The sequence below is a fragment of the Alligator mississippiensis genome, chromosome 9 (genome assembly GCF_030867095.1).
Source record: "Alligator mississippiensis isolate rAllMis1 chromosome 9, rAllMis1, whole genome shotgun sequence".
In the NCBI taxonomy this organism is placed as follows: Eukaryota; Metazoa; Chordata; order Crocodylia; family Alligatoridae; genus Alligator; species Alligator mississippiensis.
Window position 1 is genome coordinate 16,660,483 of NC_081832.1, and position 24,568 is coordinate 16,685,050.

Sequence of the window (24,568 nt, forward strand, 5' to 3'; positions counted from 1 at the left end):
ATGTAACTACAGGAACCTGCTGTAAACAAAAGTGGGTTGCCCAAGACAGTTCCTTTTGTGGCATGTTCAGCATCTGCAGACACCTAATACTTTCAGGTTTTCAAATGATTGGTGTTTGTTTGTAGAAAAACTGTTAATGAAACTTTGTTCCTAAATGTGGCTACAATTATGTAGCTATTAATACAATGTGACATCAGTCATGTCAGTTTCCCAGTGAATCACAGTTGCAAACTTGTAGGTGTTCGATAGCTAGTTGTCAAATTGAAATAGAACAGTGTTAAATATAATCCAAATCTGTCCTAGATTTTTTTTGCAGCAGCATTAATGGTCTGAACACCTGCAGGACTGATGAGATAAGCATTCAGAGAGCAAAGAAAAAGAAAAAGAAAATCCAAACAGTTAAACTATTAATGACCATTTAGATCAGTGAGATCTAAATTGTTTGCTCTTGGCTGTAATTTTCCTCATGTCTGAAGACCATGAGGACTTTAGAAAGTGGGACAAGAAATTATTTATGAAACAACTTTGTAAAACATCATTGTGTAAAGTTCCTCTTTTTGCTTGGTGGATATTTTCCATCAAAAGGTGTGTCTCTGCAACTTCCTGTAAATGACTGTGCTAGCCTCTCTCTACATGACTCGCTGGCAAGACTATTTTCTATATGCCATATTTGGAATAGTTAAGAGTCAAATTCTGCTTGGATTTGCACCACATTTGAGTTGACTGAGCTGCAAATCAGGACATGATCTCAACCTGGTCTGGTTGAACAGAGGAAAAATTATTAATGTATTTATTGATTGTATTCATAATGAATGTATTCATTTTTGACAAACAAAATATTAAATTCTAGTTAAGCAAATTCTTACCCCTTTTGTATTTGTTTTCACAAATATTTACATGACCAATATCTTATTTGTACAGCTAGTTATGGAAAAATCTCATCTCAGACCTGTGGGAAAACTTGCTTTGGAAGAAGTAGGGAGGGGGGCTAAACAGATTTTAGGGAATTAAAACAAAATTGTGGGCACAAGTAGCAGACTTCCTGCTTTTTTGCAGGCAATCTGTCCTAAAAACCTGCTGTGTCTTTGCAGCAGATGGCTGCAGTGAACAGACTGAACACAAAAAGAGCCAAATTCACCAACTAAAATGTTCTGCAAATAGGTTGCCTGGTTTTATTCCCAAAAGACTAAGCTAAATTCTACCTTGGCTGACCCTACTGAATTCCTTGCAGTTCCTTAAGATATGTCAGACAAAAAAATTGGGCTGCTGTTTGAGAAGGAGTGATAACTGGGGTGACACCACGCCATATTAAAATTTGCATAAGGCTTTATTGATGCCTGCTTTTGTCTGGTCCACTGGAGAAACAGAGCTTAAGAACCAACAGGTTCTGGATCAAAGAGGATCCAGAGTGCTGCTTCAGTCAGCTCATATAGGTGGCTTTTCTGGTCGCTAGTCAGAATGGAAGAATTCCATGGACACAGGTGAAAATGCAGCTGCTAAGATGACAAACAAGCATTCTCAAAGTGAGGCATTGAGCTGCAAAGCAAAGAAAAGAGGAGCTAGAACAGGACAGAAATGAGCCTTGATGAGCAGATTGGATCAGACCTTCAAATTCCATTTCTCCCTTACTTTTGACCTGAGCTTTCTTCAATCTTCTATTTAAGCTTTAAATCATCTCTTCCTTCCACTGAAACATTTTAGAACAGATGCCAGAATTATGTGCCTGATTCTCTTCACACGAAGCCATTTTATACAGCTGTGGCACTGTAGAAAGGCCATAGTGTTAAGGATAACCAGGTTCCGATTCTGTCTGAAGCATTCACATATGTACTTTGCATGTCCACTTACTACAACAGCTCATATATATTGGCAATTTGTGGATGCAAATACTCAGCTAAATGAATTAACACTCTTTTACACATTCAACTGTGGAAACTGAACATGAATATTAGGTGCCCGTTTGTGCATACAGCTATGGAAAATGTATCCCTTTCTTATTCCTGCTTACATGGTGCACCAGAGTCGCTCCTCTGAGATCAACATTTATCTATTATACTTAGAATACCAATCACCATGCAATCTGATTCCAGATAGAAGTGAGATGTGTTACTGTATGAATAATTATGGCCTACAACAAATAAGAGAAGACCATAGATGAAACATTTTGCTTATCTGTATTATACATTGAAAAATCAAACAAACAAACACAATTTGTAAGCCATCCAGGATTGTAGTTTATCAACACAGTCAGAGACAAAGAACCACCTTCCAACAGTCAGAAGGAAAAGCCCAATAAACAAGCATGTTCTGCAAAAAGAAAAAAATCTGACAAAGTAATAATGGAAAATAAAACCTGCCAGGAATGCATAAATACAGAAAAGAGTGATACTGAGAATCCTAGAGGGACTGTTGTTTGCAAAATGGATTGAATTATAATGTGTTTTTGGCCTGCCTAAGACATGAATGAAACCAGGAGATTCATGTACAAGATTCTACTCAAGACCTCAGGATCCTGCCCAAAGTAGTCCCCTGGTCAAGTGTCAGAAGCAGTGGACAGATATTGCACAGTAACGGCAGTGGAGATCAGACCCCTGTCAAGCTGCATATGGAAATCAGTACTAGCCCTCTGCAAAGCACTCTCAGGATTAAAAGGACTGGATCTGAAACATGACTGGAATGTTTTCACCCACTGAGTGAACGTGGAGCTGCACATCAAAGAGGTGTGAGATAAATTGCTGAGTGCCCAGGCTGCCGAGTATGGAGAAGATGCCCTAGTAAGCTCCTTGATAGCAGGTAGAGCATCATTCTTAAGGAAAGGTGGCTGTTTTTAATCTATAGTCTCCAGGCACATAAGTAGGAATGCCTGACTTAGTCAAATCACCTATAAATGCAGAAAGGTTTCTTTTTAAGCTTAACCCTATCAAGAAAATCTTACTGGATGCTATCATAGGATTACCATGTCATTTCTAGGGCCCCACATGGGGGAAGGAAGTACAACCATGATAGCGTATGCTATACAATCGTGCAAGAACAGGTTCCATGGGATTTTAACGTTACCATGGCAATGTCTGCATATTGTGTAACATTTTGACACTGTCTTTATTACAAGCAGAGATGGCATGGCAATCTGCAGAACTCGCATAAAACGTCTGTTCGAGTTCACCCCAACTATTACTGCAGCCGACAGCCAATTCAAGCTGTCTGGTAATTGGATTCTAACTGGTCTGCCAGTAGACTGTTCTGGAGTGCAAGAGGAAGCTTTTCAATAGAAACCGTCCCGTAAATCATTCTGCGATCCACCATCCATTGTCTGTAAGGCTGAACATCAGATCATACACCTATTTTCAGCATTGTCCTGGTTTCCACGACAGCATCTGAAAAGTACTTCAGCAACGTATTTGAATTACTGAACATAAGTAAAAGCTTGTTAATCGTGCTTTAATAGGATTGTGTGAGAGCAGGCTTCAGGTTTCCATCCTGGATTTGCTAGGTTAGAGGGAAATTTTTAGGGTCAAAACACCCACTGACTTTCCCCTCCAAGACACTTTTGAAAATCCCATGGTAAGAGTCACTCCACAAAGAAATGAAGGACAAGTTGATGGGTTACATATCATAACAGTTAACAAAGCAGGAATATTAAGAATGAGGGTGCACATACATACCACGCTACATTTAGGCTTCAAAGTGCTAACATACCCACCATGGAATACCAACAGCTTGAGATTTTAACATCCCATTGAAAGAACTGCAGAGGTGAAGCAGTGTGAAGGATGGGCACAGCATGAACCATAACATGGCTAAACAAGCCAATGTAAGAAACACAGAAGTAGGTGCCCTCTTAGCAGATTAGCGTCCATCTTTTGTGAATTTACACTATTGGTGCACAACATACCACTTATAGGACATGCTGCCTCTTCATGTTCAAAGTAATGCCTCTTCTTACAAGAGAAAAGAATTTGGAATTCAAAATGATAACTTAGCAAAATGGCCCCAAGTCAGTAAGATGCAAGTCAATAAAGGCAAGAGCAAAGTACCATACTTTGAAAGGAAAATGTGAAATCACAAGCATAAAATGGGAACTAAGTAGCTAAAGTTAAGTTTTGATCACCCAAAATATTTTACAGGCAATTAGCATGCTGCAACACCAGCAAGTCCTTGTGGTGGTTGTGGAACATGGCACAGCACCAGGGTAGTGGCTCCAAAACTAAAAGGGGTACCGTCTGTTATTGCAATTGGACTAATACCTTATGAGGTTCAATAAGAAGTGCAAAGTCCTGCACTTTAGGATGGAACAATCCCATGCACTGGTACCAACTAACTAAGCAGCAGCTCTGCAGAAAAGGACCTGGGGGTTACATTGGACAATAAGCTGAAAATGAGCCAACAATGTGCCCTTTTTGCAAAGAAGGCTAATGGCATCCTGGGCTGCATTAGTAGGAGCGCTGCCAGCAGATCGAGGGAAGTGATTATTCCCCTCTACTCAGCACTGGTGAGGCCACATCTGGAGTACTGTGTTCAGTTTTGGGGCCCCCACTACAGAAAGGATGTAGACAAATTCGAGAGAGTTCAGCAAAGGGCAATGAAAATGGTTAAGGGGTTGGGGCACATGACTTCTGAGGAGAGGCTGAGAGAACTGGGCTTATTTAGTCTGCAGAAGAGAGGACTAAGTGGGGGTTTAATAACCGCCTTCAACTGCCTGAAGGGTGGTACCAAAGACGATGGAGTTGGACTGTTCTCAGTGGTGGCAGATGACAGAACAAGGAGCAATGGGCTCAAGTTGCACCAAAGGAAGTTTAGGTTAGGTATTAGGAAAACCTCTCTCATGAAGATTATAGTAAAGCACTGGAACAGGTTACCCAGAGAGGTGGTGGAATATCGATCCTTGGAGGTTTTTAAGACCTGGGTAGACAAAGCCTTGGCTGGGATGATCTAGCTGGGGATGGTCCTGCTTTGAGCAGGGGTTTGAACTAGATGATCTCCCAGGTTCCCTTCCAACCCTAGTTTTCGATGATTCTATAATTCTCATATGATGGTGGTTGTATCTTGTAAGGAGAGGGGTTTCTGAGTTTTGTATTGCTTGCGTGCAAGTTTAAGCAATTATTGAGCTCCTAAAGTCTTCATATGCATACCTTTCTACTATTTTACACATTTAAATAAATAACTCAAATGTAGAGCCCAATAACTGAGCCAGCTGATTGTTTAAAGTGGAGTGCACCTAATTTGAGTGTGCAATGAATAAAAATCACATGAGGAACTGTATCTTAGTGGTGTTACTTGATCCTTCTTTACTTCTATATCTGCTATATTACATGCCTCAGATTCTACTCCTTCATTCAGAAAACAAAACAAATCCTTGGATGAACATCACTTTGATAGATGTACATTCAAAGTCTGCTAAATAGTTCCTCAGAGAAGATGACATTGCTGTTCAGTTGTGCTAATGGCACCTGGTGTTTCAAGAAAGATGTCTGTGGAAAAGATGACAAGACTATAGTGATCAGAGTTCTGTATAAGGCAGTCACATGCCAAGTCACTGTGAGGTCCTGAAATGTGTTAGTAATGTACAAAGTTTTCTAAATGAAAATGTGCACATTTCTAATTTAAACTACAGCATCAGAAATTCAGACAAGATGATTCACAACTTCAAAAAATAATTGTGCAAATAAATTATTCCTCAAAACAACTGGCCCAATTAAGTCTAATTCCTCTCTACAAAAAGCAGATGCACACATTCTGTCAAATAGAGATGTTGAACTAAAGTAGTTACAGCATTTCACGACTCATCCTGATGTAGAAACCTGACAGAGTAAAGTGGTTTTTTTTAGCTTGGCAAACTATGCTTTTGAATTAATAAATGTTGCATTAGAATTAATTTTACATGATTTAGAAGTGGCAGAGAAACAGTTGTTCCTAGCTGGAAAGGTTTACAGGGGCAAGCTCTCCTATTCAGAGTTAACTGACAGCAAAATGAGAGAAAAGAAATCCTGAAGAGAGATTTTTGCCCCCATGGTGGGCAATTTGAAAGAACATGTATCTCCAGCTTTCTGCAAATCATGTCCCTCTGGAATATTTACAGTTTATATGGTAGGTGATGATGGCCAAATTGATGGCTGGATTACTATGCAGGAATTCTATATAAGATTCAGTGCTGCAGAAGCTGGGGAGAAAATAGGCAAACTTTTTAGGGCCCTGAGAATTCCTTACCCTCCTAACAGCAGAATAATGGCATGAAAAGAAACAGTGACAATGGTACTGAGTCCCTATTCCTTCAACTGCCAGACTTGTAAATTTAACTACAGGAGTCAAGTTTGATGCTTTTCCTCCCCTATACCTTTACATAGGCTAAACCAGTGGTTCTCAACTTTTTTGGTGCCAGGATCCATTTGTAAACATCAATGGCAGTCCTAAGGGCCCTTCACTCCTGTCTCACTGTCCCCTGCCCCCAGGTCCCAGCCCCCCCAATGTGTGGGGCAGAGGGTGGGTGTGTGGGGCATGGGGGGTTTCAGGCTGGAACCCTGACAGCCTACAAGGGTAAAGCCACAGTTTTCCACATTTTTCTCTTGTAAAGTAGAATCCATTTTTAAAGTTTGTTCTCAACCCTCTCATATATTCTTGCGACCCACTTTTGGGTCATGACCTACAATTTAGCCCAGCATTTCTCAACCTGTGCTTCTAAGGCTACCTGACTCCACCTCCACTACTAAATCCTTCTGTTAAGGATGCCCAAGAGGAAACAAGAATGAATGGGCAGCTGGTTGTCTGGGACTACTGCCTGTCCTGCTAATGGCTCACCGTACCATATAGTTTCCTTGTGCCGCCCCATCAGCTTATCCATCTCCGTCTTGTATCCTCTGTCTTATGCCAAGGTTGAAAGTTCTGTGGGGCAAGGGCTGGCTTTTTGGTTCTGTATTAGCACAAAGGGGTCTTGTTCCATGACTAATGCTCATAGGTGCGACTGCAATATGAACAGGAGGGAATAGAGCTCAGTTTACCTGGTCTCAGCTCAGCAAGGCCCAGAGGAGGAAAAAAAAGCAATAAATAGTTTTAGTCATTAAAGTCAGCAGATCATCCTCTGAACACACAGGCATTAAACTCCAGGAAAATGCTGACTTTTCCACATAATCACTTTATAGGTCAGAATCATACTTCAAGGTTGGCTCAGACTAGATATACATGTCAGATGGCACCCTGTCAATCCATGTCTGACTTGGTGCAGTATCATTAAACCTCTGTGAATTTACCAGGAACATGTAAGGTGCCATTTTCATAATCTTTTTTAAATGGGTAATTGACTCACTGGCAGCTGGTCTAAGGCTGAGTTTGCATTTTTTTTAAACCAATTTGCAAAAGATGTTAACTAGTCCACTGTACAGGAAAATGAAGAGATAGATGAGGAAGTTAGGAACAGAATAAATGAGGCATGGGTGAAATGGAGGAAAGTGACTGAAATAGCCTGTGATAAGAAAATGCCAATTTGTCTGATGAGAAAAAAAAGCTACATGTTAGTGATAAGGCAAGTGCTATTGTATTGATCTCAGTGCTCAGCAATGAAGAAACAGTAGTAGCCCATGATGAGCATGGCCAAGATGAGGATACTGAGGTGTATCTAAAGAGCCAGCAGGAAAGATCATGTAAGAAACAGCAGTGTAGCAACAAATAACTGACATCAATAGAGAAAAAGCTGAGTGAGAGAGCAGACTGACCCAAAAACAGTATGGGCATGTACCTAGAGCAGGGGCGGGCAATTATTTCGGGCGGAAGGCCACTTACTGAGTTATGGCAAGCCATCAAGGGCCTCATGACAGCCAGCCAGGGGCAGATAAATATTAATTTTCTAAATTTTTAGGGGCCCCACGGGCCGGATAGAATGGCCTGGTGGGCTGCATCCGGCCCGTGGACCACATTTTGCCCACCCCTGACCTAGAGGGTCTGAAAAGTGTGTAGGAAAGAAAGTTCAGGCCATGAGAGTCAAAGGAAGGAGAAAGAGGTGAATACCCAATAGACTGTGGCTGGGTATATAAAACAAGACTGCTATTATTGTGCTAGATAGCCCTACTTACAAAGGGATATCTGGCTACAATCTGTAAAGTAAGTACACTGGTTTTGCTAAGGAAACACTGGAGTGCCAGTCATTGCAAAGAGCCAATTTTTTTTTTCCAACCTACTGGGCTCAGAAATGCCTAAGTGTGATTCTATTCCACCCTGATGCTGGAGTCCCTGAAAAACAGTTAATGAACAAGGTAGCTGGGTCCTACTTCTCACTGTTTGTTTGCGACTCAGACTTAAGGATAAGGTGATAGTGTGTTACAAAGGTAGATACAGTCATGGATTTTCAAGCACTTGAGCAGGGTGCAGTAGAACCATACTTAGCTGCCCAAGTTCACTTAGATGACTAATAGGTGGAACAGAATCTGCTGCAAATTGTATAAGGAGGAGGTAGAGACCTTGGGCATCTTGCGTATAAGGACGAGGCAGAGACCTTGGGCATCTTGCATATAAAAGTCAGGAGGGCTGGCTGAGCCGATGGGGGAATAGGTTACAGGCATGCTGTCTGCACATGGGAAAATTCCAGGAGGAATTCAGTGTACTTAAGAAATCCTCCTGGAGCATTGCCTGGGGCTATGTACCTCTGTCATGACCCCAACGTAGGCTTGTGCCTAAGGCTAAGTACAGACATTCAAAAAGCTCAAGCCTGAATTGATTCAGTCTTTGCAGGTTAGTCTAACCTGCGTAGATTGAACGAATTTGCAAGTGAACAGACTTTCATGTTTGATTCAGGAAATGCAGGCACATGCCTGCACTGGTTCAGGCTAGAAGCTGGGGGGCACTACAAAAGCCCTCCCTTCCCATCTGCAGTAGCTGTAAGGCTGGAGGGAAGCTGATGGGGGTGGGGGGGCATCACCAGACACCAGGCAGGGCAGCAGCCTCAGGTGAAGGGGGGCTGGGAGAAGGATGAAACTCCCCTGTCTTTCCTTTTGGGCTTGGGCATGGGCATGGGCACATGCATAGGAACCCCAGCTGGGGTCTGCCTGGCCTGGCTCTGGCCATGCCCCCCGTTGGCTGTGGTACCTGTGCCTGAGAGGGGAGACAGGAGAGTTTAATCCCCTTCCCTGCCCCACCTTCACCTGAGGCTGCCTCCCAGGCCAGCTCTGGCCATGCCCCACACTGCACGAGCAGCCAGCAGGGTGGAAAGCCAGACATACTCCAGCTGGAGTCCCTCTGCCCAGGCCCAAGACAGGAGACAGGGGAGTTTAATCCCCCTCCCTCTCCCTAAGCCTGCTGCCCCGTGCCCCTGCCCCCTTCCCCCCAGAGGGAAAGTCTGGCAGGGGCTGCTCCACCTCCACTAGGCAGACCAGGCTGTCTCAGCTCGGTTTCCCTACCTCCACCCACTTGTCAGCCAGCTCTTACTGCTCCAGCTAGGGAGCAGAGGGGTGGGGCCAGTCCAGGGCTGCAAAGCATGCTAGGATGCTGAAGGACTCTGACTTAACTTGAACCAGGAACCATGACTGAGTGCAGAGTTGGCTTGCACACTGCTGTAACTTAAATAGAAAAGTAACTCTACTTTGTCATATATTAATAGAAAAACATTCTAAACAGTACAATTGCATTAATGTCAAGCACAGATTTAATCCTTACCCTCTATACACTTTTTAATTGTGAATAAGAACACACATCAAAGTGCATTACAGAGCACTGGCCAGTTACAATACACAAAGAAGTTTGTAGGGTATCCCAAAAGCTTCCAAGGGCAAATAAGAAGGGACAAAAATGGACTGTAAGAACTCAATAATGGGATTCAAAACCTTGTATCCATGTGTCCTTATATTTATTAATAAACTGCATGTACTTTCTATGTATTAGACTTGGCAGAATTCAATTTTTATTTTTTAATAATTTTGAAGGGTAAAAAATCAATTTTGGTTTTGAAGCATTTATTTTGATTTTTAGCAATTAAATTTTTCAGGACTGCACAAAATTAGGGGCGTTTTCCCATTTTTTTTAATTGAGTTACATATTCAGGATTGCATGAATTTAGGGGTGTGTGAGCAGACAATGTAGTGTTGACAGCTTTATAAAATCACATGCCAAAATATAAAAAATAAATATCCATAAATCAATAAATCATATCTACTTTAAGTCATTCTGTTTATTCATCAGGAAAGAGCGGGTAGGCAGGGACCAGAAGAAGAGGGCAGGACCCTGCTGCCACAGGGCTGGAACCAACAATACCCCCCCACCCCCCCCCCAAATCCCCTTTTAGGTAAAGGTTTGCTTCCCAACCTGTGAATTAGTAGCTAATTGCTTAGTCATTAGGCCAGAACAAGCAACTAATTCCTTAATTGACAAGTCATTAGGCCACCCATTGTTTTCCTCTTTAACCTCTTGGCCCTCTGCCCCTCCATCTTTCTTTCTTTCCTGTTACAGTCCCCTTTCTACAAATTTTGATGATTACCAATGGGAATATTTTTCCCACCGTCTGTGGGTGTGAGGTGAAATTGGTGTTTATCAATGGTTATCGAGAAAAATCGAATCCTGCCAATCCTATATATAATTAAGTGTATTCTGAGACAACATAGTACTGCAGTTGGAAAAAAAAAAGATCCAAGGCATTTCTAGAATATACTTAGGGTTATTTTTATTAAATAACTTTTTTCATAAATGAATGTTTTTTAAACTACAGAAAAGTTCAGTTGATATAACCCAGACAAAAAATATTCCACACTTTTTCCACATTACTACAGTACAACACATCTTAACTATATTTTTGATCAATCCATTAAATGAACATTTTGTATAGTTTCTGTTCAATGCATTCAATGGTAACACATTAATCTCTCTCAATCCTTGCTACTTTTATGCATATTCAATCCAATAGTTGTTTGGATTTGATTGTCTCAAGAAAGGGTAAATCTGTTGCTTCCTGAACACAAAGAGCAGCTGCTTGTCAGCAGTTTGCAGTACATCTATCCTTGTTGCAACCAGTTTTTCTGTAATGTCCATTAGGTTCTGCAGACATGGTAGAGCTCCACTGACCTCCGCAAGCAGGATGGGACATAAGGTGCTTGTAGACATGTGGGGGTGCTGCTCTGATGCACAGTAATTAGTGAGCATGCTAATTAGCGTGCTCCAGCAGTCTTGTGTATTCAATGGCCCCATGCTTCAAAATGGCAGCAGGAGTGTTTTAGCTAAAGCTCATCAAATGAGCTTTGGTTAAAGCACCCCCACCACCATTTTGAAGCATGGGATGCTGAATACATGAGATACTGTGGGGCTCCAAGAGCCCCTCTAATTAAAGTGCCCCACCCCCAAAGCATATGGAAAGACACTAGGGCTGTGCAAAGCTTTGGGTGGTGATTCAGTCTGGAGACGATTCAGCTCGATTCAGTGGCTGAATCTCCGAATCCAAATTGAATCAGGGGACCAATTAAAAGGGCTGAATTGATTTGAAGTTCTCCAAATCTTCGGGAAAGATTTGGAGAGCTTTGATGATTGGGCAGTCCCTGGTGGCTGCAGCAGGGAGCTGCAGCTGACTCCAAGCTGGTAAGTACAGTACTAGGGGCAGGGGAGTGGGGGCTGGGGGAGGGGACCATGGGGGGACCCCTGCCAGCCCCCCCGTCCCCCCAAACCCCTGCCCTCTCCCCGAGCCCCCCCATGGCTGCCCCACCCACCCCAGCTCCTGGACCTTTAAAGAAAAGCCCCGGTGCTTGCCGGGTGGGGGGGAGATGCCTGCTGCCCACCACTGCCCCACGCTGCACGAGGAGCTCTGCCATGAGCCCCCCAACCCCTCCCTCACTCCCCCAGCCCTCCTACAGCTGCCCTGCCCAGGCCAGCTCCAGCCCTTTAAGAAAAAAACACCCAAGAAAATCCCCAGGACTCGCAGGTCCTACAGCAGCCTTTGGGCTTCAGGGGGCTCGTGCACAGTCCCCCACATGGTGCAGTGCAGCAGGGAGCAGCAAGGATCACCCCCTGCCGGCAGGAACAGTGAGTGCAGGGGTTTTCTTGGGTTTTTTTCTTCTTAAAGGGCCAGCACTGGCCCGGGCGGGGCACCTGTGGGGAGGCTGGGGGAGCAAGGGGAGGGTCAGGGGTCTTGTGGCAGAGCCCCTGTCACAGAGCACTGAGGTGCCCTGCTCCTAAAGAGGGGAAACTGCTAGGGAGGAAGCCCTAGCAGGGAATAAGGAACCCAGCTGTGGGTTGCCAGGGCAACTGGAGGAGGTCAGCTGACCAGAAGGGGCAGGGCCTTGCTCCCTTATAAATCCTAGGGGCTGGGGCTAGAGGCAGTTCCCCACCAGCAGCCAAGGGGGAAGGAGCTCTCGGCTATGGAAGAGAACGGAAGCCTGAGGGATGAAGAAACCCTGGTCGGCTTGAGCGTGATTATAGCCGGGCGGCTTCTGTTTGTGTTATAGCCCAGGGGCTTATGTTTATGTTGCTATTTGTTACCGGTGGCTTGGGTGAGGCTATTAGGGGTTGGAGGAGGCCTCATAGGGGACTCACAGTAGAGTGGGGACCCCAGTGCCAGTGAGGGCACAGCATTCAGGGTACATAGACCCCAGCCCCACAGATGGACAGTTGAGACGCCCCAGAGAAGGGGGCAGCATTGTGGTGAGCCCCAGAGAAGGGGGCATAGCTGAGAAGCCCCAGAGAGGGGGGCGTTGCTGAGAAGCCCCAGTGCGGGCATGAGAAGGCCCTGAGAGAGGGCAACATTACTGAAGGCCCTGAGAGAGGGCAGCGTTACTGAGAAGGCCCCGAGAGGGGGGCAGCATTCTGGAGACGGCCCAGAGAAGAGAGCACATAGTGAGACAGGGCCGGGGAGAGCCCTAGCACTGGAGAGGGCGCAGATCAAGAGAGGTAGGGCCCAGAGAGGACAAGGGGCCAGATTATAATGCGGCTAAGACGTAACAACATCTATTATATCGGCAAGGCATGGACTGTGGTGTAGGGGAGGAAACAGAGCTGCAAATAGTGCCCCCTGGCATCGGGGCAATATAAGGGCAGCCTCCTGCCAATTAACACCAATTAACAGCAAGGCATGGCAGGAGAGAAGGCAGGCAGTTGTCCCAGGAACAGGTACATGGGCCACGTTTAGATTGGTCCAGTGCGGATACCTGTCACAGCCCCACATGCAGCATGGAGCAGCGGAAGGCAGTGGGGATGCCCCCCCCACCCAGTAGCTCCCGGTGAGCACTGGGGCTTTTTTTTCTCCAAGTGCTGGGAGCTGGGGCGGGCAGGGTGGGGGATGGGCCTGGTTGATTTGGAGATTCAGCAGCAGACAAATCTCCAAATCAGATTTGGCCGAATCGATTCGGGACAGTGATTCAAATCACCGAATCAAATCACTGTCCCCCGAATCAGATGAATCCGAATCTGAAGCAAATACTAGCCACTTTGCACAGGCCCCTTAAAGACAAACTGGTTCAGAGAGGCATTACTTTTTATAGGCAACAACCTACTTCATCAGATGCTATGAATGGTGTCACCATTTCCTAACTATTGCCTCTTCACAGGTGTGGAGCTCCACATCCCAGACGACCTCAATCCACAGACTCACCATAAATCAAAGCAAACCCTTTCCTACAATATTTGTTCTTTGGGCACTCTGGGTATATAACTTGACTTGTCAGGTACATGTGGGAGTTGTACCATGCAACACAGACTGTGCACAGGATGCTACAAGTTACTTTTTACTTAGACAACACAAAGTTTACAAATCTAAACAAAATGATAAGCCCTAAATGCATTTTTCCACCTCAGTCTGGAGCATTCTTTGGGCTTAGATCATTGTCCTACTGGATGTTCAGGATCTTTCTTTTGGCTTCCCTCAGTATCATGGAGCCTTTCTAAATGAGCTAGCTTTCCATAACCTCTTTTAAACTGAGCCTGCCTGTATGAAAGCCTGAGTGTGTCTTTCTTTATCCTGCCCAAAGTTTTCTGTGTGGTTCTGTGGGTCAGTTTATATGTCCCTCCACTAATACTGGATTCTTTGATCACTTTTGGGGAATTTCCTGTTTCCCAAAATCCGGGCCCTGACGGGATGTTTGGGGCAAACTGATTCTCCTAGAGTTTGGTCAGAACCATGTCATAAAAGGAAACAATTCCCTCTTGTTCCTGAGGTAGTCAAGATGTGGCAATGTCCCTGATAGCAGTTGGGGGATTCCATAACTGTGCAGAAGCATAGGCAGATTAATGCATGGGCCAGCTGGGCACGACCCCAGGGGCCCCTACCAATATGGGGCCTCTGGATCCTCATCAGCAGGGGAGCAAAAGTGGGGTTTTGCTCTGGGCACATTTGCACCCAGTTTAAAACCTCAGTTTTCACATTTCTTTCCCTGCTGTAGCTGGGCCCCTCCCCCAGTGGGACTGGGGCGGGGGGCAGGCTGGGGCCAGGCCAGCCAGGAGTGCTGCACAGTGCCACACCTCTGCAGGTGGGCAGTGGTGCTGAGGGAGCTAGAGCCCCCCCAAATTCAACTTAGCCCCCTGTAGCCACCCATCCCAGCGCTACCACCTGCCTGCAGAGGCACAGCGCAGCACTCCTGGCCTGAGCCAGCCTGGCCCCATGCATGTGCACAGCACTGCAAACATGACTGCGCAGCAACTCCCTGCCAGCCAGTGCAACGGGGTCGGCGGGGAGCAAGACAGAGCTGCAGACGGCTCATGGGGTGGGTGGGGAGAGGAGGCTGCCTCAGAGTGATTGAGAGTGGAAGAGGGGAGTGGTCCTGTGTGGGGAGGTGTGTGACTCTGTGTGTGTGTGTGTGTGTGTGTGTGTCTCCTTGTGTCTATGTGCATCTGTGTGTGCATGTGCATCTGCTTATGTCTGTGTACATTTGTGTGTGTGCATCTGTGTGCATGCGTGCACACATCTGTGCATCGGTGTGCATCTACATCTATGTCTGTGTACATGCATCTGTGTATGTGTGCATGTCTGTGCATCTGAATGCATCTGTTTCTCTGTGTGTGCATTTGCGTGTGCGTCTTTGTGCCTGTGTGCACGTGTGTGTGTGCACGCACGTGTGCATGCATGCCTGCGCACATATCTGTTTATTGCAGGGAGAGTGTGTTTGTCTCTGTGTGCCCATGTGCAGAAAGTGAGTGAGTAGAGTGCGTGCTTATCTGTGTATGCACGTGTCTGTGTGTGTATGTCTGTGTTCGTGGCAGGGAGATTGTGTTTGTATCTGTGTCCATGTGCAGAGAGTGAATGAGAGTAGACTGCATGCCTGTCTGTGTGCACACCTGTGTGTGCATGCCTGTTTGTGTGTGTATATTTGGCCATAGCGAGGGAGGGGGGTGAAGAGCAGGGAGGAGGGGGGCATGTGCCCACCCAATCCCAGCCAGCAGCGTCCACCCAGCCTCCCCTGGCACCACCAGGAGGAGATGAAGCCCCTACCCTGCAGCCCAGCTCCCATAAGAGGAAGGGGACTCTAATTTTGTGTTTTCCCAGGGCCCCAGTACACCTTAATCTGCCTCTGCACAGAAGCATTCTATGATAGAGATTTTTGTGAATACAATAAATTCTAATCAATACAACGAATTTAAGTTGTTCATAGACAGATTGTCCAAATCATCACAAACTCTCACTGAGTTTTATTTAAACCACATTCACTTGCTTTAGTTTGTCATTTGGCCAGCCAGACTCTTGCAAGGTGTTGTGACATGGGCACCACAACATAAAATGTTTGATTTTGACCATTTTGGGGCGGCTGGGGGGTGGGGGGAGGGAGAGGGGAAAAGGATGGGGAAATTAACCTTGCTGTGGGATTAGGTTTTTGTTTTGTTTTGTTGTATAATTAAGATTTGTATCTTGTATGTACTATCACAGTGGTGATCAACATTTTCAGACTCAAACTGCCCCTGTTTTTTACTATAGAAAAATAATAGGGCAATTCTTCTGTTGCAAAGAACTCATAAAACCCACAACAGGTCAAAATGTTTCTGACACTACAGATTCCTATTTGAAATCTCTGGGTTTATCTTGTGAATCATGTGTAGGTGTTAGCATACCTAAAAATGCTGATATTTTATGTGTCCCCCCACTCTACACATACACACCCTTAAAAGGATTTTCATAGATTCATAGATTCATAGATGTTAGGGTCGGAAGGGACCTCAATAGATCATCGAGTCCGACCCCCTGCATAAGCAGGAAAGAGTGCTGGGTCTAGATGACCCCAGCTAGATACTCATCTAACCTCCTCTTGAAGACCCCCAGGGTAGGGGAGAGCACCACCTCCCTTGGGAGCCCGTTCCAGACCTTGGCCACTCGAACTGTGAAGAAGTTCTTCCTAATGTCCAATCTAAATCTGCTCTCTGCTAGCTTGTGGCCATTGTTTCTTGTAACCCCTGGGGGCACCTTGGTGAATAAATACTCACCAATTCCCTTCTGTGCCCCTGTGATGAACTTATAGGCAGCCACAAGGTCGCCTCTCAACCTTCTCTTGCGGAGGCTGAAAAGGTCCAGGTTCTCTAGTCTCTCCTTGTAGGGCTTGGTCTCCAGGCCCTTAACCATACGAGTTGCCCTTCTCTGGACCCTCTCCAGGTTATCCGCATCCTTCTTGAAGTGTGGCGCCCAGAATTGCACGCAGTACTCTAACTGTGGTCTGACCAGCGCCCGATAGAAGGGAAGTATCACCTCCTTGGACCTATTCGTCATGCATCTGCTGATGCACGATAAAGTGCCATTGGCTTTCCTGATGGCTTTGTCACACTGCCGGCTCATGTTCATCTTGGAGTCCACTAGGACTCCAAGATCCCTTTCCACCTCTGTGCCACCCAGCAGGTCATTCCCTAGGCTGTAGGTGTGCTGGACATTTTTCCTCCCTAGGTGCAGCACTTTGCATTTCTCCTTGTTGAACTGCATCCTGTTGTTTTCTGCCCACTTGTCCAACCTATCCAGGTCTGCCTGCAGCTGTTCCCTGCCCTCCAGCGTGTCCACTTCCCCCATAGCTTTGTGTCATCTGCAAACTTGGACAGAGTACATTTGACTCCCTCGTCCAAGTCACTGATGAAGACATTAAAGAGTATCGGTCCAAGGACCGAGCCCTGCGGGACCCCACTGCCCACACCCTTCCAGGTCGAGACTGACCCATCCACCATGACTCTTTGGGTGCGACCCTCTAGCCAATTTGCCACCCACCGGACTGTGTAGTCATCCAAGTCACAGCCTCTTAACTTGTTCACCAGTATGGGGTGGGATACCGTATCGAAGGCCTTCCTGAAGTCTAAGTATACGACATCCACCCCTCCTCCTGTGTCCAGGTGTTTCGTAACCTGGTCATAGAAAGAGACTAGATTGGTCAGGCACGATCTGCCCGCCACAAACCCGTGCTGGTTTCCCCTCAACATAATTTGTCCTGCCAGGCTCTCACAAATGTGAGCCTTGATAATTTTTTCAAAGACTTTACCAAGGATGGAGGTGAGACTGACTGGCCTATAGTTGCCCGGGTCCTCCTTCCTCCCCTTTTTGAAAATGGGGACCACGTTAGCCCTTTTCCAGTCCTCCGGGACTTGGCCCGTGCGCCACGAGCGTTCGAATATTCCCGCCAGTGGCTCTGCAATGATGTCGGCCAGTGCCTTCAGCACCCTCAGATGGAGCTCATCCGGGCCTGCCGACTTAAAAGCATCCAGTTCTTCCAAATGACTCTGCACCACCTCAGGGTCTACGTATGGAAGTCTGGCGCCTTGCTGCTGCCTCTCTACAACCCCAGTGAGAGACTTGATGTGCCCCTCACTTAGGAACACTGAGGCAAAGAACTCGTTGAGGAGTTCAGCCTTGTCCCCCCTGTCTGTCACCAATTGTTTCTGCCCATTTAGCAGTGGTCCTATTCCTCCCTGGGCCTTCCTTTTACTCCCAATATATCTAAAAAACAATTTCTTGTTGTCTTTTACTTGGGTTGCCATCCTCAGCTCCATGGTAGCTTTGGCCCGCCTAACTGCCTCCCTACAAGCACGAGCAGAGGAGGTATATTCATCTTTAGTGATCTCACCCTGTTTCCACTTTTTATGTGCTCCCCTTTTGGCCCTTAGGCTGCCCTGGATTTCTCTGGTCAGCCATGGAAGCCTCCTGGCCCCTTTCCCTTTTTTGCCTCGCTCGGGGATCGTCTTGCTTTGTGCCCGAAGGATCATTTCCTTAAGGCACAGCCACCCTTCTTGGGCTCCCATCCCTTCAAAACTCCTACTCTGCAGTGCGTCCTTGACTAATCGCCTGAGTGCATTGAGATCAGCTTTCCTAAAGTCTAGCACTTTCACCCTACTAGTTACCTTACCCACTCAACGTCTTATAGTGAATTCTATTATTAGGTGATCACTGTCTCCCAAATGGCTACCGATCTGGAGGCCCCCTATCATGTCATCCCCTGTTGCCAATACCAGATCCAGTATGGCATTCCCCCTAGTGGGACCGTGTACCTCCTGCGTCAGGTGGAGGTCCTGTACACAGGTTAGAAACCTGCGTGAGCGATGGGACCTTGCTGTCTGCGTCTCCCAGCAGATGTCTGGGTAGTTTAGGTCCCCCATGACTACTGCCTCAGTGGTGCCTCAGGATGGTGCCTCAGGATGCCATAGCACTCAGGTTGAGAATCACTGCACTGGCTTTCAGTCCAAATTTTCAAAGTTGTGCATACAAAAATTAAGTTGTGTACATAATTTGTGTGTGTACACACTACAATTGTGTGTACAGTCAAAGTAACTGGACATCCAAGCCAAGACCTTGATTCTCTAAGGTATACCACTTGGACATACCCTTGTGATCCCGCCGAATTCAGTTAGCTTCAAATGGACTCCACGCAGAGGCAATATTGTGGTCTAGGTAAGCAACTGCACTTCACATTTATATATATGCCTCAATGCAAAAAAAATCCACCTTAACTATACTATCTTCTATTTAGCTATTCTTGGTCCATTATTGTATAATTAGACAGCAGTCAGAGCTTGAGACAGACATTTCAGTACAGTAAAGTAAAAGTATAGGATCATTAATATTGAAGACCCCAGTTCTGAAATCCTTACTCCCTAGCACTGATGGAGATTTAACTGAATAACTGCAGGGCATGGCCAACAGAAAGTATAAGAAAAATTGCAATTATTAAATTAAAAAACACTGTTCAGTGTTCATCTATCATACCTATACTGCTTGCTTTAGACAGCAATCTTTGCCATCTTGTAGCACTGCTGAAGCACTAACTGTAAGTAGATCCTGTTGCTTGCTTAGATTTTATGAATACTCTAGCTACTCCGCAGCTGTTGATACCATTTTGGAATGCAAACATCCGCACTGCTCCATCCTCATCTCTCCAGACCTATGCAGCCTGTAGCAAATTCTGTGGGTCTGGGCCAGTTAATCCCTGTAGCATGGACTGTAGTTTAGGTACTGTTCAGCAGAAAGATCAGTTTCCTTTATAGGTTTTGCACACTGATCTCCCTGCCATGCATACAGACCCTCTGGCCCTGCCTGTCATGGTATGGACTGAGGCACTTTCTGTATTCACCTAATCTTTAAGAAATCCATACAGACTTTGAAATCACAGAATCATGCTGCCTAGGTATGACTAGTTTACTGGCAGACACAGGGGATACAAAACGTAAGGAACTGGTTTTGAGGTTAATGCCAAGGTGATGAACGGAGACAAAAAATGAGAAGCCCAATTTAGGAAGGGAGAAATTCTGCAAATAAAAGCATCTTAAAAGGCTACCACTGAGTGAGTTCAGAATCAAGTCCCTTTTCCCTCAGTAGCTGTGTCTGACTATTCGGGGCTGAAAATGCAAGGGTTTATGAGGATTTCTAACTATGATCAAATAGTGTTATGTATGTTTTCATTCTCCCCTTTGTTGAAGTCTATGCCACCCCTTGCAGATTTCCTTCCAAATTCCTTTAATCTGTCCCCTGAAAGATAACTCAATGGTGATGCAGATCTGAATTCCTTCCTGGTTACAGACATGGGGCCAAGGTTCTCTTTTCCTTTGCTATGAAACAAGTAAGGTTTCCTCTAATCTGTCATATTCATATGCTAACTTCTCCTCTTCCTCAGTAAGAATGCTCTCTCCTCTCTTTTTGCTAGGATTCTCAGTTTCAGACAAAATGGGTAAGTCTTTTTGAAGCATGAGTGTTTTCTTTGGCACTGTATCTGCCTTTTTTGTATTCTGGGTTCAATCTTTCCTCTTCTGCTACCATCTCCTACAGATACTGTTTTGCCAAATGCAGTGTTCTCTGTTGTGTCAGATTTATTTTGGACAAAATTCAGAATGCAATCAGAATTGGTCAGAATCTCATGCATAAATGTGAGTGTTCTAGTGTCTTGTTTGTCACAATGTGATCATTTATCTTATGTTCCACATTATATTATTTACCCAACAAAAATTACTTTTTATTTGTGAAAGAGGCAAAACTCCAAAGTTTCACATCTTTTTCTTCTCAGCATAAACAGTAGAAATATATACATTTGTTTATATAAATATGAATACATATTCATATTTACATAGTAAGGGATCATTATGGAAAACACTTATTAACAAGGCTAATGCATAATGCCTCAAGTACTTTAATTAAAAAGATTAACCCATGGTAGTAAGCAATGTACCAGCAGTACATTTTTGAAGGATGAAGCCCTAATTGTATATTTTGTAATTCAGAGGCAAGTATTTGTATCTTATGAGGGCTAAAATATTAACATTCATGAGTGATCGTTAGAAATGAGACTAAGTAAATACATTCCTGATTACAACCCTAATTCTTTAAGCGAATGCTTCCCATTCCAGTGCCTAAAGTGTTAGTGCTCACAGATCAATCAGGATCAGCCACTTGGTGATGAAATACTATTCCAGTCAATGCATCAGGTCCTTGTGCTCCAAAGTATCTCCTTATAAATAGGGGTCTACTTAACTCCCAAAGAGACAAAGCAATTTTCATGACTTGGTCACAGCATGAAAAGCTGATTTGGTAGGCATTTCCTGACAGCCCTGCCCCTCACCACTGATTGGTGGAGTGACATATACTATAAATATTAAAATTTAAATACAAACTTGAATATATTATAAAGGTTACATGTAATGTTCTAAAAAAAATTTAAAAATACTAATTAATTCTAACCTTAGTAGAAACATTTTAACTTTGCTGACTGGCACCTTCACTTAGTCTACATCAACAGCACACAGTAACCTCTCAATCACATGATCACGGCTGCAGTGATTGTCACATTATCTCTGTAACGCAGTAAACACTGGGGCATTCTACACTGTTCTGTATTATATGAATAACATGCCAGGCAGGGGGGAGGTTTAGGTTGATTTCATGGGAAATCGTGGCCAATGCAATATTTCCTGGTGATTGTGGACAACGCTGGTTTTTTTTTGTGGTTTCTGCAAAACTGCAAATTAAGTAGATCCCTACCTACAAACCATTCCCAAAGCAACACCACTCTGACTTCTCAAAGTTCTTGTTATTGCCTTATATACTCCATCAGCTCTTGTATTGAAATTGCATTTAAAAGCACGTAAATCCTGTTTATTTTTATTCTGTGTTCAAAATCATATTCAGTTGGAGGATAATAAACCTCCGCTCAGCTCTTTAGGGTTCTTTGCATGCTGATGGCGGCAATCAGAAGTTAATCACTTTTGATCTTTATGCTTTATTTATCTCGATTACTCTCAAATGATTGCTGTGTAATGCTTCACCTTGTCCACATGCCCATATATTCCTGCTGGAAGTTGCATCTCTTGGGCTGAAGTTGCAAGACAAAGGAGCATTCAAAGGTGCACTGAAGAATACATTCAGGATGGTACGTATTAAAACACATCATATAATTTAACAGGTCTCCACTTAAAAGGTGTTGAAGATACATTACCAGATGGAGAGCTTATGTTTGCATAGCAGATCATTACCCATGTAATAATAAACCAATTGGAATCAAGACTATGCTTATACCCTACTCCCCTCCCTGCTCACCATGTATCTTCTCCTCTTGTACCTTGCAGTACTCAGCTTTATGTTTTCCATCACACCGCCTCCAACCACTGGTATGCTGTCATCCCTCAAGAGTCCCTTCTTTCCTTTTCAGACCTCTCTCAAACTTCTCCCTCTCTTTTTCCTTCTCCTCCATATCAACAAGGGCCCCTCCTGAAGCCTAATCTGGTTCTGTTTACACTGTAAACAGCTATGGGGCAGGGAACAGCTTGGGAAAACCTTGTGAGATCCTGCACAGCCTGTAAAAGGTCTAGGCAAATCTCTTGCCACCTGCCTTCCCCCTAGGACAAATTGAATTCTTCCCATGAGGTCACCAGGGCACGTTATTGTAAGTGCCAGTTCACTGTAATTACTTTGCAAAGTTGATTATTCACATTGAAAAGCCAGCGAACAGAACGTACTGCAGACGATGTGCTTGCAGTGTAAAACAATGCCTTCCGGCCCTGTCTAGAAGGCAGCCGGGCATCAGAGAAGGGATCCTCAACCAGACTGACACGGCACCCGGGGCTGCCGTGGGATCCTTGGAAGGGTGCCGCCCGGTGCTGCACCACTCTAGGAGTGCAGACACCTGTGCCTGATTCACAAGATAAACCCTGAGATTTCAAATAGGAACCTAGATGGTCCAAAATGCTCTGCCCTGCCATGGTCTGAGTTCCTTGCAAGGAAAGAATTGCTTGGTTATTTTTCTTTAGTCGAAAAAGGAGCCATAGCTAAGGCCTGTTATTTTTTGGGGGGGTAACTGAGGCCCCTGAGGCCCTGAGCCCATGGAGGGGGGCTCAGCCCACTGCGGGGAGCATGAGCCCACTGTGGGGGGGGAAGCTATGAGGCCACGGGGGGGGGGGGGGGGGGCACCACTATGAGGCCACCCGGGGGTGGGGTGCAGGGGCATGAGCCCACGGGGGGGAAGCATGAGTATACCGGGGGGGGGGGAGGGTGCAGGAGAAGGAGCCCCGCGCTCCGCGCCCCCCGCAGCAGAAGCGCGAGGCCCCGCACTGCAAGCGCCGCCACCGCGCATCCCCGGGCAGCGCCGCCTCCCGCCCGGCGCTTACCCGCGTCCTCCTCGTCGAAGCTGTTCATGCAGGGGAAGTAGATGGCCAGCGCCTCGAAGGAGGCGGACAGGCTGAGGCGGCTCTGCGAGCGCTCCATGAAGAGCCCGGGCGGCCCGGGGGCTCCGCCGGGCGCCTCGGCCGTGGCCGCCGCCGGCTTGGCCAGCTTGGCCGCCCCATTCTTCACGCGCAGCACGGCCCGCGGCGTCTTGGCTGCTGCGGGCCCGCTCCGGCCCGGCCCGGCGGGACAGCGGCGGCGGCGGCTGCGGCCCGACGGCGGCACCTGCTGCTGCTACCGCCGCGCTGCGCTGGGCTGCGCTCCTGCCCGCGGCGCGGCTCGGCTCGGCTCGGCTCGGCGCGGCGCGGCTCGCACGGTCCCTGCCCTCCGCCGGCGGCGCGGGGCGGGGGCTGCCGTGAAGTCATCCTCGCACGGCGGCACCGCCAATCAGGGCGGCCGCGGCGGCCGGGGGGAGCGCGACGCGCCGCCCGCGTTAAAGGGGCCGGGCGGGCTCCGGCCCTCGCCCTCCCCCGCTCCTGCTGCCTCGGGGCGTCCGGGAGCCAGGGATCGGCCGGGGAGGGGGCCAGAAAGAAAAAAAAAAGGCTGGGGCACGTCCCAGCGCACCCTGAGGAGGGCGGCTGCAGGCAGCTAGGGAGCAGGAGCAGCAGAGCCAGCCCCGGGGGGTTATTACCCTTCCCTTCCCCCTTCCGCCGTCCCTTCCCCTCCTGCTGGCTCCCTCACCTCTCCCCCCGGCTGCTCTCGGCCCCGGCCCCGGCCCGCCCCGCCCCTCCCGTCGCAGGTGTCACCTCCATCGCTTGTGCTCCGTGCTGGCGGGTCGGGAGGTGAGTGGTGCCCTGTCCAAGGTACTAGGATGTTTGCTCTTTTCTTCTCTGAGCAGGGACAACAAAGGTGATTGATGTCCCCAATGCCCAGGCTGGCAAGCAAGTGAGTTTTTAATTGTCCTCTCCTCCCCAAAGTCAGGTGGGAAGAGGAAGAGGAAGAGGGAACAAAGTGTGACAGACACAACAAATCACTAAGGCTGGGCAGCCGAGCCTTTGTTTCTCTGTCTGGGTGAAGGCAGGCAGCAGAGTGTCCCCTTAGCTCTGCCCTTAGCTGAGTATTAGCCACATCCAACCCAGCCTCTGTCCTCCCCTGTCTTTGAAGAGCAGGTGCCAGGCCTAAAGTCCCTCTGCCAAGTCCCACTCTGCTGTTTGGGTCAATGCAGGAGTTTCTTCTGCTACACAATACACTCTGGGCCCTTAGAGATTTAAAAGTGATCATGAGTTTTTTCCGACATCCATTGTTTCATAATTAAGAGCTGGAACCCTTACAGGGAAGCCTTTTACAGTATAAGAGGGCTGAAAATGTTTGTGTTCTATGCTCAACTTCTGGAAAATGAGATCCTCTATCTAGACTTATGAACCAAATTGTAGGACACTCTAGCAGGGATATAAATCCTAGAAGATGGTTCTAAAAATCTATTTGTCTCTAGGATCTTCCTCAAAAAAGTATTTCTCAGAGAAAGCCCTTCATATGGACTGGATCTGTGACATGCGACAGTGTTTTTATAGCTTCCCA

The 24,568-nt window shown here is 46.4% G+C and overlaps 1 protein-coding gene across 2 annotated transcripts in view; it reads right to left on the minus strand.

Moving 5' to 3' along the window:
• Positions 1-23,243, minus strand: part of RIMS4 (regulating synaptic membrane exocytosis 4) — a 98,615-nt gene extending 75,372 nt beyond the window's left edge. For both annotated transcript variants that reach the window (XR_009464324.1, XM_059733184.1), the window contains exon 1: positions 22,996-23,243. Coding sequence is in view for 1 of the 2 variants with exons in the window: in XM_059733184.1 (XP_059589167.1) it covers positions 22,996-23,092 (97 nt within the window). In the remaining variant the exon portion in view is untranslated. The remainder of the gene's footprint in view (positions 1-22,995) is intronic.
• Positions 23,244-24,568: the final 1,325 nt, after the last annotated feature.